Source organism: Sturnus vulgaris, chromosome 4, assembly GCF_052056855.1.
Source record: "Sturnus vulgaris isolate bStuVul1 chromosome 4, bStuVul1.hap1, whole genome shotgun sequence".
NCBI lineage: Eukaryota > Metazoa > Chordata > Aves > Passeriformes > Sturnidae > Sturnus > Sturnus vulgaris.
Genome location: NC_142246.1, coordinates 50,935,463 through 50,954,927, shown reverse-complemented (window position 1 = coordinate 50,954,927; position 19,465 = coordinate 50,935,463). Strand labels below are relative to the sequence as shown.

Sequence of the window (19,465 nt, the reverse complement as noted above, 5' to 3'; positions counted from 1 at the left end):
CTTCACTGGGCTTTGGATCCTTGTTTTTTGAGTTTGTAACATTAAACATAGTTGAAGTGCTTTAGAAACAAAGGAAAAAAGATGTTTAGGAAAATTACTAAACAACATCTGGTGTGTTTATGTCTGCTTTATTCTATTCAACTGTGAAACAATGTTTTTCTTCTTTGCTATATTATAGGTAAAATGTGTAAGAGGAAATACTGTTATAAATAATCCTTTAAACCAATCATGTTTCTGCCTAACCATCAAAGCATCTTTCTATTTGCAGACACCTAGGAGCAATACTTTTCTTACTTGTAAATACTATAAACTTTCATCCTATGCAAGAAATTATCAGAATGGCTTCTAAGAACTTTTCTTAAACCTTCCATTTTTTGTCTTTATTAAACTTTCTTTTTTCTCAAGCTCTTCATAATCTACATTGTGACTTCCTGTGTTTATAAAACTTTTCATGTTTATTTCAGTGCCAGTTTATATTCATTCTAATTTTAATTTTCCAGTTTTGATCTTTAATTTAAAAAGGAGTATATAGAAAAAGCTCTCAGATAAATCATTGTTTCACTGACATAGTTCAGGTCAATTTCAGTCAGCTAGTCTCAGTGAGCCCAGAATCAAACCTGACATTTATTAGGAACCTGATAACCACAAAACTGTCAGTAGCTGCATAATTCACTATACCCTATGACCAGATCAGGAAGGAATATTTCTGGGAATACCTTACATTGCCAGGGACAAGAATTATGAGTCAATATCTCAAATCTGGACCAAATCCTAGTCTGAAGAATAGAGGAGACACATATTTATGCTGCTTAGTCTAGAAGTTGCTTTGTGTGAAAAATGGTTTTTTGGTTAAAAGAACAGTATTATGAAGAGAAATGCTAACTCACTGTTGTACTCTCTTTTTATGTAGATACCTTGCAGTCACAGCTTATCAATATGGGTGTTATTCCTACGTTAGTGAAACTGTTGGGCATTCATTGCCAAAATGCAGCTCTGACAGAAATGTGCCTTGTTGCATTTGGCAATTTAGCAGAACTCGGTAAGTCCACAATACTCATCTCAAATTTACATCCAGTTTTCATTATGTTAAGTCTCAGTTCAAGACTAACAAAAGCTCGTTCAAGTCCTTTTGTTACAGTCAACAATAATAGACAAGAAAATTTTGCATATTTTCTCTAGAATATATAGTTGTCTCTTTTTTTTCCCCGCTCTTCAGTAACTGAAATTTATTTAGGTACTTAATTCAACCTTATGTTTTATGTTACTGTGCTTCAGTGCAACTAAGCACATTTTAAATCATCTAAGCAGTATTTCCATAGCACTGCTACTTAATGTGAATTATTTATTAATAATATAGATATTGTATCCTGGTGTAACTCCACCAGTGTTTTATCGCGATTAAATTTGGCTCATGAAAATCTCTGAATGAAACTGAGACAGGCACAGTTTTTTAATTGCATATTATTTTAGGTGCAGAATTGTAACATTTTCTAGTCTAAATACTTTCATGTATAAATCATGAATAGATGTTAATTTTAGTTACAACTTCATTTAAATGGAAGTTTGTGGCTCTGCTTTGATCCAATGTCTTTGCAAGCAGATCAGTTTTCATTGGAATGCAACCATGTGTAAATCAATAGGTTGTAAAGGCCTGTGTTTTATTAACATTTATGGTTTATATTGTTGTTCTTTTGCTAACCTGTTTGGTGAAATTCTAGTTTTATGAGTTGAGAGTTTTTTGCACTGGAGTAAATAATACATAGCACGTACGATATTATCTAAGAACATTCAGCAGTTCAAAATATGAAAAATATATCTCTTGAGTTTGTAGTATTTGGTGGCCTGAGTTCATAGATTTCAAGGCCAGAGAAAGTATCATGTTGCCTAGTTTAGTCTAATCATACACATAATACATTTATTTACAGCAGACAATTCTTAACAAATCAACAACAGAAAAAGCCATCAAGGTAGCACTAAAGAAATTAACAAATCAGAGGTCTTCAAGATGGGCACTATGTACTGTGTCTGCACAGAAGAAAGGGTAAGAGTTGACTAGCACTGAAAGTTCTAGTGCTTAAATGCAACCAAAACCACAATGACATTAAATACAATAAATGTTAGCCTCACTGAGAACTCACTGAGAATTTCCTTTCCCTCTTTGGAAAGGTCCAGCTCTGTCTTGTTGAGTAATGAGAACCATGGGAAAGAAACTTTGTAGCAACTGCTTCCCTTCCAGTTCATACACACTGAAAAGGTGCTCGTTCTTTAAGACTGGCCAAAATTAATTTACTTTTTAATACTTTATTCTCCCTTAAGCAATAGTCAATCACATTGTGAATGTAATATTTTATTTTTGCCTTGTAACTTCAGGGAATTTTTTTTGTGAGATTTGTCATTTTTCAGCACTTATGAGACAACAGCATTGCAGACCCCCTGAAAAGCATTTATTGACTTACTCTGTGTCAAAACAGGGCACAAAACAGTGATGGATCTGGTAAAATACTAGAAAGATCATAAATCCACATAGCATATACTATGCAACCATGCATAGTGAGAGAAAACAATGAGATGTGCACCAAAGTGTCTAGGACTGCAGTTCATTCTTTTCCCAAGTCCTTGGGGTCAATTCTACAGTAAAGTAATCCGAAGCATCTGCCAGAGCAATAGCAAAGGTGCTGGAAGGTTTTCTAAGTACAGATGGCCCTCAGGAGGTGGCAACTGGAGAATGCAGAATACCAGCCCTACCACCTGCATCCTTTGTAATACTGCCAGTGAGGAGGAATATGATACAGGCAATGGAATAAGAAATGCTTTTGTTGAATGTACATTTGAAGATTTGCTGGCTAATATGGTAGGAATCTCACCCATCTGTAAAACTACTTTACGCTGTATCTGTGCAGTATGAGATGGCCCAGCAACAGCCACACACAGATTTCAAAAAAAATGTCACCATCATGAAACCAAGTAAATATTAAAGCATTCAGTGCAAATTTTCATCTCTCCCATAGAAAATTCAGTACATAACCTGCTCTTCTTTCTGTTAAGATGAGGGAAATAAAAGACTTATTTTTGTACTATAAATGTTTCTATAGCTACCTTACATTTTGTTGGGCAAAACCAGACCGACAGCCTTGAATCATATATTTATATATCTTTAACAGCCTTAACCATAACAAATTTAGATAAGTACATTTAAAGTTTTAGACATTTATCTTTTCATTTTGTGACAAGCATGAGTCTATTGCTCTTGTCTGCGAAGAGCAGTTAATCATCCCACTGAATAAACCTGGTAACAAAGAGAAAAAGTAGTTCTACCTTTTGATGTGGTTTGGTTACTTTATACTGAATTTCTCCTTTTGCTTCACAGAGTCAAGTAAGGAGCAGTTTGCCTACACAAACATTGCTGAAGAGCTTGTGAAACTGTTCAAGAAGCAAATAGAGCATGATAAAAAAGAGATGATTTTTGAAGTTTTGGCACCCCTAGCAGAAAACGGTGAGATTTTTTTTTTCTTTACTCTTTTACTCATTCTTTTATGTGTATTTTTTATTTGAGTATATCCGTATCTTTTTCAGGCACTAAATGCAGAGTAATGGGCTGCCTCGTTCTGAAGCCACCATGGCTGACCCTTGTAATTGTAGTTTCATGAAAAGTGAATAGGTCTTAATTGTTGAGCATATGACAAGAGCCAGCACATTGCTGATGATAATTCCATCGCTGATTCACTCTGTATACAAATATGTTATCTTTTATTGCCCTATGCACACAGTGGGAATATCAAAAGCTGCTTTTTAGAGAGCTTCACAACATTTGTCTGCAAACAGTGGCTCAAGTGTTCACCGACCATTGGAGCACCAAGACATCATTTCTTGGAATCACAGAGCCACTGGCAGTTCCATTTCCTGTAACATTATTTTTGCCAGGGACATGTCAATTGCAGACCTAAGGGCTGGACACTCTGCCCTTACTGTTCATTGAGAGATCATATGAATTTAATTTGAGTGTTTGGTGGCGTATCTTACATAGCCCCAGGCAGCCCCTGGGAGTTTGAATCACTGCTCAAGCCACAGCAGGAATTGATGTGCAGCCCTGATCACCCCTCTGGGATGTTCCTCCCAGAGAAACAAAGGATCAGACAAGGTGGCTTGTACAATGTATCATCTGTCCTTAATGGAAATGAAGAAATGAGTTAACAGGTGGAGCTGGACTGATATGGGAAGCAGTTCTGTGTAGGGAAGACATCACAGTATTTGATGGCTCTCTAACCTTGTTTTAACCATCTCAGCATTAAAGCTTTTTTTAATTGAATAGATTGTTAGATAGAACTGCAAACTCAGATTTATGTTTCATTCTACTCTGTTGTGCATACACACTCTGTGTGCATCTGTTTTACAAAGTATAAGTTGGGATAAACTTTTACTTCAATTTAAAAAGTTATTTTGTCTTTTATTTTAAGTGGCATGGAAAGCGATTCCTTTTTTCAGTACTAAAAATGCACATTTTTCCCCAAATACATAATTTATTACATAATAATTTACAGGTTGCTCTAAGATAATTCCATCCTCAGAGACTGACAAAACAGGGTTGAACTTTTTGTGTATTTGACATATGTCAGTTCAAATGCTTAACTTTTCTTAGAGTATGTTCCTTAGTTACAATAACATTTGAAAAATTCACTGCTGCTGACCCCAACTCAGATGCTCAGATGTTCAGAGGTAGTCAGAAAAACATTTCCACTGTAGATTCAAGGCACACTTAAATGAGTTCACTTTGCTGGTACTGTTTAGGTGCTTTTGATTGTAGATAATTAGCAATAGGTCAGAAGGGAAAAATATTTCTATTAAGTATTTGCAGTCTGGATTTTAGTGGTTGGAGTATTTCAAGCTTTTTTCTAATTTACGTGTTGATTAGGCATGCTGTTGTAGAAATTTCAATTTCAAATCTCAGAACATCTGCAACCCAGTATTTTATAGCTAAGGGAATTCTCTATCTTTAAAGCACCTCAGTGCAAAAGTGCCTATTTAAAAAAAAAAATCCCAACTGGAGATTTTGCATTTCCTTACAAAGTTCATGAGAAGGTCAGCTGCTCGTAGAGGAACAATGAATTTCACTGAGGCAAAAAGCCTAGTGACACCAGGAAACTGAGAGTCAGACACATCCTTCACCAGAGGTAGAACACATTTCCTCTCCCAAGTGTTGCTTGTAAACTGCATGAAAAAAAATTTCCAAAGCCCTGGCCTAAAAATATTTTAACTTGGGTTAAACACCTTTTTGTTAAAATACCATTTCATCTAGAAAGCCGAGAGAAATCCACTTCTTTTGCACATTTCTGCAGAGTTTAGTGACTATTTTTCAAAATCAGCATGCAAAAACTACCAGAATCACTTCTGTGTATGAAAAGACCTAACATAGCATGACAGTCTGACATTCCCTCTTAACAGAAAAGGAGTTTATGCATGTAAAGGAGATTCTAAGGGAAATATCTGTTAAATATTTTGTAATTTTAGAAACGAGAAAAAGTATTGTTCCCAGATTCTATGTCACCTGAAAAAAAGTACTTATTACCTTCTCAAGCCTTGTTTGGAATGACAACTAAGAGATGAGTTTGCCTCATCGGTTTCCAGAACAAACTTCTCTGCCAACCCAACCTTTTGGATTTGGCCTTTCTGCACTCGTCCTGCAGCCCTTTCAACGAATGGCACATACACTGTCAGTCTTTGGAAAGCGTGAACACAGCACAGTCCTTAGGAGTCTGTTGTGCCATGACTGAAGTACCAGAAGTTTGCTGTAGAGAAATACCCTCATTTTTAGAAGTGAAGAGCTCCATACACTTTCAGCTTATGACTGTGCTCTAAAGGCAGTCCAGAGCCAGGGAGAGCCTGTTAGACAAATAATAAAGAAGTTGCAGTTTTATGTACACAAGTTGTCAGTGAAAACACTGACATCACTGTTTCTTACAGTCTGTCTTGTATGTGTGTGTATGATAGATGCATTTAAAATCCTGATTCTGACTCCTATTATCCATGCTATTTTCCAGATGTTATTAAACTGCAGCTGGTTGAAGCAGGTTTGGTGGAGTGCTTACTTGAGATTGTCCAGAAGACTGTGGACAGTGACAAAGAGGATGATATTGCAGAGCTTAAAACAGCTTCTGATCTTATGGTGCTGTTATTGCTTGGAGGTAAGTATGGGCTGTCACTGTGTTCCTTAGACCAACAGCATATACTTGTAACACTGTTTGGCTGCTGAATTTCACTTTTTGTTAATTTTCTAAATAATCTAGATGACCTGCTATCCAGCAGGCAAACATTTAACAGGTCAGATTCTGTTCCTCATTGCCGGACTAGATTAATTGTAGTGGAAGCAGCAGAGCTTCACAAATACAAAAAGAAGTTTCCCTAACAAACACTTTGGTTTGCTGACTCTATGCTTTTTACCCCAGATGAATCCATGCAAAAGTTATTTGAAGGAGGAAAAGGCAGTGTGTTCCAAAGAGTACTTTCATGGATTCCTTCCAATAGTCATCAGCTACAGCTTGCAGGAGCACTGGCTATTGCAAATTTTGCCAGAAATGGTAAGAACATGCCATAATAGCTCATGTAAATTTATGTGTGTCCTTCTATCATGCTCTGTCTGTACAGCTACAAAAAAGAACTGTGTTGCAGTAAAGCTGCTGTTGAGTTACACAGCAACATCACTAGTTTTAAACTTTACAATCCTCAAAAGCATTAAGCTCACTTTTAAAATATTATTCTCATTTGTAGTGAGGTATAGGGGATTTCTGCCTTCTTCAGTATTTCTTCTATCACTCTTGTAAGTTTGTCATGAGCACTGCAATTCTCACAGATGATAGTGGTCAAATTCTCAACAATAAAATCTAAAAAGGAGCAAGGAAATAACCCTTCTATTCATAAGAAGCTATTGTAAAAATCTTAGTAATAATCTTCCCTTCACAAGTGACTTGTTACATCTTGCACAGACGGAAACTGCATCCATATGGTGGATAATGGCATAGTTCAAAAGCTGATGGATCTGCTAGACAGACATGTGGAGGATGGAAACGTAACTGTGCAGCACGCTGCACTGAGTGCTCTCAGAAACCTGGCTATTCCTGGTAAGCCTTTCTTTGCATTGCTAACTATCCGAACGTGAAATTCTGTTCTCCCACTGTACCCCCCAGGGAATGTGGGTGGGAGCTCTGACTGACACTCCTGCCTCTGCAGGTCAGACTGCAGCTTTTCATTCTGGCCCATCACCGCTTTTGTGTCTGTTGCACAGCAGTTGAGACAAGCAGTTCTGAATACATCACAGGCATAGTAACTGTCCTTTACCACTTTGATCCCACAGTATCCCCCACCAAAGAAAGGGCAGCCTTCTAATTGGCAAGGAGCTGAGGAGGCCTTGAATATAATTTCTCAACTCTTTTTGTCCAGAGCACGGCATATTTGTTTTTCTTTTTGCTTGTTCATTTGCAATCTGTCTCACAGCTGAAGGTCCCAACCAAAGAACAGTGCCCACTTTGTTAAAACATTGCATCTTACTTAAGACTTTGAAAATTGCCGAATTAGAGTTGGAGCTAGACTGACAGACTAGCCTATTGCAATTGCAACTGGCCTATTGCAATTAGTACTGTTTGTTGGCAGTAAGCTGAATGCTTATTTGTCATTTTTAGTAACTTAATTTGTATGAGTTTTGATTACTCAAGCATAAAGGTAGTGCACAAAACAACAAAGCAAATCTGTAACGTTTGTATATGGTTACTTGTGCCAAGCCAAAAATAAGTCTTTTATCCATTTAACCTTATTTTACTACTTTCAGTTTTGACAAATCATAACTGTTAGAAATGATCATGCATACATAACTAGACCCACTGAGATTTAGCAGTATTCCATTTGCTTACCTCTCTCAGGTGAGTCATTCTTTTCACTTCGAGCATTCAGCTTCCCTGTGGCCTATGCTGAAGAGTGTCTGCCAGAGACTTACATAACCATCCCTGTACATTCTTAGAAAGAAATGAGCAAGTAATAACTGACCTCAGTGATGAGCTTCTGTGTCAAAACTATTTCAAATACCTAATAAGTACTTTTTTTCCAAGTACACTACTGGGCAAGGTTTGCACCTTAAATGCATTTCAGAGATCTCTGTGAAAGTGGAGAACATAGACTAGTGGAAAGGATGAAAGAGAGGCTGGAGAGGGGAAGAAGGCAACATAAGACTATAGACATGTCAGGCCACAGTGTTGTTTGTAAGAAGTATTGGAACTGGGTAAGAAGTTATTCTGTTAATTAGATGCTTTAGTTCCTTTGTCTGTGAGAAATAGAAGAGTGTGGTTGGGACTCAGAGAAGTTTCTTCATATTTGGGGCTGCAAGTATTGGCCTGGGCTTTTGCCTGATGCATTTTGTGGAAGATGCCTTTCCTATACCAAAGGGAGGAGTCTACCCCTTAGGTGGTGCTCCGGCTGAACACAGAAAGTTAGATTTGCATGCAGGAGAAAGCATGTAATTTCACAGGAACCGTGACATTTTTCCACAACACAGCATCACCAGCTCACTCTGTTTCTGAAGTCTATGCTCACAACCTCTTTTTCAAACCACATCTGCAAATTTGCTTCAAGATCAGCTCTGAAATAAACTGCATCTTCCAGAAAAGTTTTTGATATCAATCCCTGTTCTTTATTCATGCAGTTGTAAATAAGGCTAAGATGCTATCAGCTGGTGTTGCAGAAGCTGTATTGAAATTTCTCAGATCGGAGATGCCCCCCGTTCAGTTTAAGCTGCTGGGAACATTAAGAATGTTAATAGATGCACAAGGTAAAAATAAACTGTTCTCTATGTTAAGTGATTCTCTTTGGTTCAGTCTGTGATATACTGCCAAGATTCTTAAAAGAGAGAAGCAGAGTTTTTCTAAATTTCATTCCTGAAGTCATGGAATAAATCTAATACATATGCAAAAGGAGAGGAATATGGATTGATTTCTTTTCAGAACTCCTAAACTGACTACCAGGGACCTTCCAAATAGGTGTCGAATGCTTATTTACTTTAGAACTTCTTTATACTGTCACATTACAAGTGTGTATTGAGGTGTTAAGTGTTTTGAGCTACCACTCCTGTTTCGTTGTTCACTTACTGTATTCCCTGTGTATACTTCGGTCCTTGGAACAGGATAATACTCTTTTAATTGATTGACTGAAATTCCAAAAAGAAAAACCACCTTTTTAGTTTACTTGTTCCCAGGAGGAGGATTTATAAAAATAAGAAGTCTACTAAAAACCAGTTCATGAGATAAATTAGCTGTGTATTTATTTTTGACTCAGTCCTACAGATTTTTTCAAAAGATCCATTCTAGTTCTAGCAAAGCTATTGGATGTGAAATAGAATTTTTTTGAAGAAACTTATGTGACTTACAGTCTATCAAACCTGATCTAAATGACCACACTCCCTTCTAGTAGCAGTCCCTTCTGGATTTTAATTCTGAGCTGGCTCACAGCTCAGTTGAGGCTGTGATATCACCTGTATTTTCTCTGCTCTTAATCAGTGCACAAGCTTCATTAGCTGGGCTGATAAGTTGTATCATAAACTGGATAATGAATGTTTTTCTGGATTTTTTTATTTTCATTTGACTGGCTTTACTTGCTTCAATGCAACCTAGACTTTTCCCACTGGTAGGGCAGGCTAGTGAAGTTCTTCTAACTCCTCCAAGTTAGTAACTTCCAGCTTGTTTTTCTAGCACTTGCTTAAAAAAAGTGATAACCTTTTTGTTGTGTTGTTGGCTCCGGCATCATGTAGCAGAAGCAGCTGAACAGCTGGGCAAAAACGTAAAACTGGTGGAACGCTTGGTGGAGTGGTGTGAAGCAAAGGATCATGCAGGTGTGATGGGAGAGTCCAACAGACTACTTTCTGCACTTATACGACACAGCAAATCAAAAGTAAGTTAGTGGCGAAAAAGGTCAGCTTGTCAGAACTAAGACTTACCTGTGCACTTGCTGTTGGCAACCAACCCTCTAGCTTACAGTCCTTCTAGCAAGCCAGCTTGGGTATTCATGTGTTACATCTCCTCTGCCCAAGCCTTGACTCATTTTTATTTTTAATGTATTCAGCATGATGTATTCTCTATGTATTAATGATGCTATATATGAAGAATCAGTGAACTCAGTTGTTAGGATCTTATTACATATATTTGTATAAAACTGAGATCCAGAAATAGTCTGTCTCCCTACTCCTCACACAGCATATTTCAGAGTTTTAAAATTCTGATTGATCATTAGGAATTATAATTTATTCCAAATTCTAACAAAAGCTTGCTTATCTATGGCAAAAGGTATAACATTAGGAAAAAATAATCTGCCCTTCCCATCATATCAATCAAATATCTTTACCTAAGCAGTCCAAGCCCACCATTCTTGTTCAGCTGATTATTAGACAAAGCAGCCTTATAAAGGACAAACACATCTCCTCTGGAGACAGGCTATTTCAGGCTCAGACTTCCTTTAGTATGTTCACTGGTAGGAACACTGGCTGCATTACTGAGCTTAAATAGAAGGTGTGAATTGGAGAGATCAAACTGTAACAGTGACCTCTTCATTCATCCATGGCATTTATGAAATGAAAAATATAGTAGGGGCCTGATGTGTACTGATTGTCTCCAAAAACAAATCAACAGGCCTTACAGGGATTTAAATCTTTGCTGATTTCTAACATCACTGTTTCTGTCTATACCAATTATCCATTTTATGTTCAGCCTCTAAAACTGATCAGGGTTCATTTTTCTGTTTTTCACTTTTTCTGGCCCCCTCCCCACAGTCCCCAACAGGCAAGCATGGATGGCAAACACCACCACAGATGTGAGACTTAATAAATATCCTCTGTAGGACAACAGAATTCAGTTCTAAATATGGAGATACTACTGATGAAATCAAATAGATATTGAGGCAGAAATTAACAGCATTATCACAGGTGAATTAATTTTTGTGGGGTGCATGTAGTCACAGAAGAAATTTGACATGAAGATGATAACAGCTGAGAGGGTAGGGTTTTTTTAAGCTTTTGCTGCCCTCTAGGTTTGAATGTGAGTACAGCTGTATGGCTCTTAAGAATATCAGGTTTGAATTCGGCTTTTAATTTTAAATGCTTTGGAGTAATATTTACAAAGGCAACAGTCAGTTTTAGTCATTCTAAAAAACTGGAGTAGGTACCTGTGATTTCAGCCACACTAGCACCAAACCTGATGGCTGTCATCTGTTTGGTACTGCCTTTTAAAGGGTGATGTTCACCTACAATATAAAACATTTTGATGTCAAAGATGCTGATTGGTTCCTAAGACTTATATAGCCAAAATTCCACACCAATTCAAATAGAAGGTAGCAGTTCCCAGATTGTCTCAGTCTGAAAACTACTTTGGAGTTCCAGCAGAAAACCACAAATAATAAAATACATAATTTCAAGAAAAATATAAAAATACTTAAATGCTTGCAGACATTATGTCATTTAGGAAGAAAAAAAGGCTTTAAATGTGATAGTCTTGGGTCATTAGGCTATAATTTGGACTGCTAGTATCTTCAGTATGATTATCTAAAAATACTTTAGTTTTCAAGGATTATGATTATTAGTGTCTGTTCCTTGCATAAACAACACCACTGCAAAGCCTGTGCAAAGACTAAAAAAATAATTAATTCTCAACATATATGTCAGTTTATTGATTTTGGCTTATGGCTGGTGTAAGAAAGGGGGATAGTGTTTTAAACGGAAATTTAAGATATAGAAGAAAAATTTAAGTCATACTGTTGTTTAAAGAAATAAATGCTACTTCAAACCTTTGTGCACTCATAGGACAAATAAAAAATAATAAGACCCACTCCGTATTTCCTTGAACAGTTTCCTTTCAGCATGCCAAGTTACCTGATTTTTCAGGCAAACATTTCGCAAGTATTTTTGGGCTATAAGATGATGAAAACATGAGATGCAGAACCACTTTTGAAATTATACCTAACAAATACCTGTGGAGACCAAAAATCTTTATCTCTTGTGGCGTAAGTTGGATGAAATTTTGGACCTGAAAACAGAATCTCAGCTGTATATTTTTTATCTGCTTTAGATACATTTAAGTCCATTAAATGACATTATAAGTTCCTAGATAGTGGGCAGCAGTAGTGCACAACAGTTCATTTTAACAGCTGGGTTTAGAACAGAAACCAACACATTGGTGTCCCATATCTCCCTTTTCCTTACCTGCTTTGTATTTGAAGAAAAATTCCATAATAAGAGACCACTGCTTGTTTTCCTGTCCATGTGTAAACAGCTTTTCAAGTACACCATTTCTGTTACATAGTAAGGTTTGTGATCTCACCTCTCTGAATATTTTCAAGAAACTCTGAAAATTTGTGGAGAGATATGAATAGAACTTTATTATGTTTGTGTTTCCTTACCCTAAGTATATATTTTGTTGGGTACTTTGAACCCCTGATTATTTGATGATTGATGGCACAGCATGAGAACTTGAGTTACACCATATAACCTGGAAAAGAGTTCATTATGTGTGTCTTAACTTAGTTACAGGGTTACCTGCCTTGGTTTAACGCCTGTACCTTACACTTGCAGAGCAGTAAGAGATCATACCTAGCCCTGCCGTGTGTACATTAATGATGTGCATAAAGCCAATGAGTACCCTTACCCACAGATAACAGAGCACCTCTGACAGTTCCCTTATTCAACACAGTTTGTATGCAATGCAGAAGTTTTTCATCTCTGTGCTGTTTATTTTAGGATGTAATTAGGACTATTGTACAGAGTGGTGGCATCAAGCATTTAGTAACCATGGCGACCAGCGAACACGTAATAATGCAAAACGAAGCTCTCGTTGCACTGGCATTGATAGCGGCTCTAGAGTTAGGTGAGTATCCCAGCAGTTCACTCCACCTGTTTCCTTTCCAGTCTGTGCCCAAGCCATCGAGGGAAATGGAGAGTATGCAGACTAGCCTCCTCCTTCCACCTGACTTCCAGTATTTCTGTGGTAGTTCATGCAGACACAGGCAAGCCATCATGTTATGCAGGAAACTGCTGAGAGAGTGCTGGTTATATGGGATCTGCTCTCCATGGTGTGTGGTGTGATCTAGAAAGGCCCTGCAGCTTAACTTTCAGATTTGGGGTAAAACCCACAAAACGAACACACTAGAGACTATATGATCTGACCACATTCCTACACAGGAATGGTGATCTGCTTTTAGAGGTGCTTAATGTCCCAACATGTCTTCATTAAATTACCCAGAAATAAGTGTAAGAATTGCCATATGAAGGCAGACATGATGACATGTCTTGACCTGCGTTTGTAGTACCTCAGCTTCTTAAGCAAGAAAGTAAATGTTCAGAGATTTTGTTTATTGTATTTGCTTACTTCTTAACTAAGGAACTACACAACCTTATATATTTTTGTCCTTGATTTCATCTCTTGCCATTGTGTACTACAGGAATGCTCTGTTCAACTTTCTAATCATTGCCAATACATCAAGGAATTGTTTTCAATAAAAGGAAAGATGTTCCTATTCACATGAATCATCTCTTTGTCTTGTCTTCAGGCATTTAAAGGTTGAGTCCGAATTCAATACATGTATCTTAGAAAGCTACAGAGGCAGTAACTCAAATGGAGATCTTTAAAAGTTTTCCACAGGCTTTATAATGGACCCTGAGCTCCCTCTACCATGGAATCAAGAACTACGCAATCTGTATTTACCCAGACAGAATTTCCTAAAGCAAATTCAGGCAGTGGAAGTCTTGAAAGCTGAAATATTCCAGGTTGGCCTAAATGGCTAGAAAGCCTCATGGCTTTTCCATCCGTTTACTGCACATTAAGACTGGATTTCATCTTTAAACTCTGTGACTGTCCTTTCAAGCACTTAGACAACTTCACATGTTTATAGCAAGAGCTGTGATTCTTGTCATCATACCATCAAATATGTGCTTGAGTTTTATACCATTGAGTTATGTACCCCAGCCTCACTTTCACTCTGGTGAGAGATCATGTTTCAGTAAAGGGGTAACACATGGAAGCGTCAAAGCAAGTGGCACTTACAGACTTAAAAATTTTCACTTGTATTTCAGTCACTGCTGAAAAGGATCTTGAAAATGCTCAGCTTGTTCAGATTCTACACAGACTGCTCTCAGACGACAGGAGTGCTCCAGAAATAAAATATAACTCCATGGTACTGATCTGTGCTCTTATAGGATCTGGTGAGTATTCAGGAAAGGCTGTTTCCCAGGATTTATGTATGCAATGTAGTTCTCTCCTACAGCTGAACACAAGAGCATATGCAAACACACTGTGACTGGTTGTTTGTTCACAATGGATATGGACACAGAGGTTCAGTTTACTATGACTCTACAGTGTCTATCTGTAGTGTCAAGGATGAAGCTGTTAACTCAGTTTTGGATATTAACTGCAGAACCTTGACCCTGGCTTCTATAGGATGCAGCTAGCTCAAACTTTGACAGGAAATAAATGAAAAGCATTTAAAACTGTACAATACCAAGTCGTCTTTGCAAATATGCAGATCACAAGATCTTTATTTTCATTTCTAGCTGCAAGTTCCCTGTAATTGATAGGTGATGGTGATTTAGGAAGGATCTTTACACTTATGTCTCTAAGAAGACTCCTTCCCTCAACAGCCCTCACATGCTCAGCTCACCAGGCACAACGTGCACTAACACACATCAGTGCTGGACACTGTAAACTCTCATCTCTGAGCTCACCCTCTGCTAAAGGTCAGGCTGTTTACAGGTTGTTGGAGCAGGCTGTGGTTTCATATTGCAACTTCCCACCTGTGCGGGCAAACAAACCACAAAAGAAAAGAGAGCAAGGTGTTATGGGGAAATTTCATTCAAGATTTCAAAAAGTTGCTACATTTCTTTCATTCAGTTCTTTATGAAAGATTGAATCTGTGGAGGGAGAACAAATTTCATTCCATAAGGGTTTAGAAATTTACAGACAACTAAGATGACAAAGAACTGGAATTACAGAAAGGTGGAAAGTCAGAGCCTGTCTGCACAACTTGCCAAGTGTGAAACATATGAAGGTTCTCTAGAGATTAGTTTATGGCAATTCAATTGTTAGATTAAAAGTTATCACAGTTAAATGTGTGCTGTGTCTGTAAACAAAGATGTTTTTTTAATTAAACAGAGTTCACCATGCCTACTACAAGTGTAATTTTGGAGACCTATACATCCATGCAAGTGAATGTTTTATTCCTGCCATCTTATAGGAACAAATATTTGATTTTAGAGAGTATACACATCTCAGTGTGCAAAGATTGTGCTCAAGCCTCAGCTCTCAGTAAGCACTCACTTCAATATTAAGAAATGTAAACTTAGTTGTTACACTCACAACCTTTTTGAGCCATGCCATACTTGGGACTATCCATGCATTTTAGAGCAGAAGCGTTTTGCCAAAGGTTCAGTCAGCCTCACTTGTCTTGATCTTGATTTCCACTGCTTCCAACTGAAATAATCATCTTCAGAAGATCTGGCTCATTTCCCTTCCTGAATCTTGTCATCTCCAAGACTGACAGAGGTATTTAAAGTCAAAGACTTCTCTCTCTTGTACACCAGAGTACGAACTAGTCTTATCTTATGGGGGGTATTTTAGGGTTATTCAAGTAGCAGAGTTCAGTCTGCAGTGCACTCTTAAGCTTTGCCTAAGGCATAAGGCTCCTTACCCTGTTCCAGAGAACAGAGAACAGCATATCACTGTATTATGCAGTTGTGAAGTTAAGGCCCAGCATTTGACCCTGATTCCTGCTGAACAGACCTGTGTAAAATCAGTAAGAACACAAGAATAACAACTGAGCAACGCTGGTATTAATTTCTAAGTTTGGGGGGGGTTACTATTTTAACCAAGGAGAGGAGGATCAAGGAGCTGATTGTTCTTTACATGGGAAAATACTAAAGTACACCTCTTAGAGTTCTGTTGCCTCTAAACTGTTTTCATTACTGTCTCCACATAATGAGCCACATTTCCTTATTTTACTGTGAACAGACCTATGTAGTTATTTTTAAAGTAACTGACCCCAGTATAGTTCAATAAAGACTAGAAACAGTTCCACTGGTTTAATTATTGGTTTAGTTTAATTCTCCAGTGACTGCTGTTATTATGCTTTGTTATGGGGTATCTGTCATCACATTTAACTTGAAGTTGTCAACATCTGTGTGTTCACAGAATCACAGAATGGGTCGAGTTGGAAGGGACCACAGTGGTCCAACCTCCCTGCTCAAGCAGAGCCATCCTAGAGCACATGGCACAGGATTGCATCTAGAAAGTTCCAGTGAGGGAGACTCCAGAACCTCTCTGGGCAATCTGTTCTAGTGTTCAGTCACCTGTACAGTAAAGTTCTTCCTCATGTTCAGGTGGAACTTCCTGTGCATCAGCTTCTGCCTGTTGCCTCTTGTCCTGTTGCTTGGCATCACTGAGCAGAGCCTGGTTTCTGTCCTCTTCACACCCTCCCTTCAGATACTCACAGACATTGATGAGTTTCCTTCTCTGTCATCTCTTGTCAAGGCTGAACAGGCCCAGCTCCCTCAGCCTTTCCTTCTGAGAGATGCTCCAGTCTCTTAATCATCTTTGCTGCCCTCCACTAGATGCACTCCAGGAACTCCATGTCTTTCTTGTCCTGAGGAGCCCAGAACTGGACAAAAGCACTCCAGATGTTGCTTTATCAGGACTGAGCAGAGAGTCTCTTTACCTGCTGTCCATGTTCTTCCTAATGCACCCCAGGATACCAATGGCCTTCTTGGCCACAGAGACACTGCTGGCTCATGGACAGCTTTTCGTCTACTAGGACACCCAAGTCCTTCTCCACAGAACTGCTTCCAGCAGGTCAGCCCCTAGCCTGTGCTGGTGCCTGGAGTTATTCTTCCCCAGTGAAGAACTCTGCATTTGTGTTTGCTGAACTTCAAGTGGTGTTAAGCGGTTAACAGATACTTATTTTTATGGGATTCTTTCCATCTGAAAGTTCATTTGCAACTGCATGAATGGATAGGGAAAGAAAAATTAGGACAATGGAAAATGGAAGAATCATCCAAAGCAGAGCATTCTTAGTTAGCACAGTCTTCTGTAGGCAAGAGCCTCCATGAAACTGGATGTTACCAGCCATGGTAAAGCATAGTGAAGTGCCTGCTTAAACATGTTGATACCTCAGGAGAAAGCAGGAAGTGCACACATAGCATGAACACCCCAACAGCTTCACTAACATCAGTCTGTACATACACGTTCAGGTGCACAGCAGCATGAGAGGTTCCAGCTCTTACATGATAGAGGTTAAACTGCATGAGAACTAAAAATAAGAAATAAGAAAGAGAACTTTCGTAGGTAGAGATGGGAACAAATGCCAAAGCTTGCTTTAAAAAAAAAAAAAGTAAATAGCACAGCATAAAGCTTAGCTATCTGAAACAGGTGGTTGAGTATTCTCCTGGGAAATTCAGAGATTAGGCCCCAGCAACATGTGGAAAGCAAAATTATTCGTATTTGTTGCTGAGTGGGATTTCACTACAGAGGCATGAAACAAAACCAACCATTTTAGATCAAAACTGTGAGATATTCAGAGTACAGGGCTTTGAGAAAACTCATCAAATTTCTTACAAATTGCTTAATTTTATGAGTTGCTCCCAACCTCTCTTAATTAATACAAAAAATAAGTAATATGCAATCCAGGATCAGAATCATAAGACAGTGTGTCCTAGTTTTGAGTAGCACATAAACACTGCACCCATATGCACAGCAATGGGCAATGCTCTGCATGTTGTGTTTGCATTAACTTCATAGCTGAGCTGTAAAGGGACAGCAAACAGTGACCAGGTGGTGCCACATCCATTAAGAACCCATCCCACACTCCCACACAACGCTAAGAGTTGACACACACAAACGATGCCATGAGCCTGTCACGGCCAGCTCACTTAGGCTAGTTTAAAGAATAAACCAAAAAAATGTTTTCACTTAAAAATACTTCTTAAACATTGGTTATGGAAGGCAATCCAGCTGGATAGTCTTAAGTGCTGTGCAGCAGCTTCATCATTCATCATTACCTGAAATCCATGTAGTTTTCATGTGCTGGAGGCCCTGAAAAGTTGTTTCTCCATCTTCAAAAGCAATTCCAAAAATAAACAATAACCAGATTACGCATACTCACAGCTGCATGCTTGTGTGTACAAGGTTTAGTAGAAAAGTTTCTCACCATTTTCTTCCGTCTCATACAAAGCACTGTTTCTTTTAATATTTCCTTTTCCAGAACCTCTTCAAAAGGAAGTGCAGAGCATGGCGTTTCTAGAAGTCATATCAAAACTCCGCAGCCATGAGAACAAAACTGTTGCCCAGCAGGCCTCGCTAACAGAGCAGAGACTTGCTGTAGAGAGCTGAGGAAGGTCTTGTTCCCAGTGCTTCCCATCACAGATTTCACCTTTGTCCTCTGTCCTGCTGCCGCTCCTGCTATGTTTTCCACTGTATCACTTGTGCATGCGTGTAATGTTCCCACATAAATTGATGAACTGCTGTAGGTACCCGTCCAAAAAGGTTTCTACAAATTCATAGGTGGTGTTAACATGAACCTGTCTCCACCCATAACTGTTCTACTTGTATTCTTGTTGCTTGGGCCACGTAGTAGAATGTGCATGTTGTAGTCCTATGATGATGTAGAAGTGGTACTACACAATTGACTCTTTCCTCATGCCCCCTAACTGAATAAAAATGTACTACTAAATTAGGGACAATACGAGATGCAGCAAGTCCAGACTAGTGTGCTGACTATAGGATTAAGAAGTAAATCTTGCTCAATTTTTGGTGCTTTGGAGATTCAGGTTTGAATGCAATGTACTGCTGCTCATTCACTGGTCTTGCCTATTAATGTCAAACTCGTGGTACCTAGAGGTAACAAATAAAAATTTCAGTGCTCTCACTTTACCCCGTGGTTTGTCCTTTTTTCTAATGCCACACAGAAGCCATGACTGCACTACCACACGCTGGTGAGTTCTTTTTGTTCCTGGCTCTGGCCCAACGCAATCACTGCCTTTCAGCTGAGCAGATACTAAGGAAGCTATTCCAACCACTTTCACTGTGTGTGCTCACACAGAGGCACTGTGTGGCGTAACAATCATGCATTTTAGCAGCAATGCATGATACAATCCTTATTCTGTAAAGCCATGTGCATATGAGTGCTCCTGGGCTTGCTTCTTTGTTTCCTGGGGGGGTTCTATAGATAGATTTTTAAAGGAATATCTTGCAGCAGCTTTTCAACAGAAGCCCAGCAAGTGAGAAATGGAAGATGCAAGAGACTTCCTTTTTCTCCTTTCTTAGGTAAGGGAGATGGAAAACTGCCAGTCTGAGCATCTTATCTCACAGCTGCTCTTTTGTAGGTCCATAACATGCCAGTGAGCAAACCAGCAGACAGCACATGGGCAAAACAAGGAGGCAGTTGGGATAGTGCTTTCCAGCAA

General features: G+C 38.6%; 1 protein-coding gene across 10 annotated transcripts in view; it reads left to right on the top strand.

Annotated features, from left to right (window-relative positions):
• The window catches only part of RAP1GDS1 (Rap1 GTPase-GDP dissociation stimulator 1), a 90,242-nt gene extending 71,310 nt beyond the window's left edge, over positions 1-18,932 (top strand). For all 10 annotated transcript variants that reach the window (XM_088163920.1, XM_088163918.1, XM_088163922.1 and 7 more), the window contains 10 exons: positions 911-1,039; positions 3,368-3,493; positions 6,036-6,179; positions 6,441-6,572; positions 6,978-7,112; positions 8,684-8,809; positions 9,785-9,924; positions 12,758-12,884; positions 14,090-14,218; positions 18,265-18,932. In XM_088163920.1, the coding sequence (XP_088020046.1) occupies positions 911-1,039; positions 3,368-3,493; positions 6,036-6,179; positions 6,441-6,572; positions 6,978-7,112; positions 8,684-8,809; positions 9,785-9,924; positions 12,758-12,884; positions 14,090-14,218; positions 18,265-18,392 (1,316 nt within the window). In that variant the 3' untranslated portion in view covers positions 18,393-18,932. The remainder of the gene's footprint in view (positions 1-910; positions 1,040-3,367; positions 3,494-6,035; positions 6,180-6,440; positions 6,573-6,977; positions 7,113-8,683; positions 8,810-9,784; positions 9,925-12,757; positions 12,885-14,089; positions 14,219-18,264) is intronic.
• Positions 18,933-19,465: the final 533 nt, after the last annotated feature.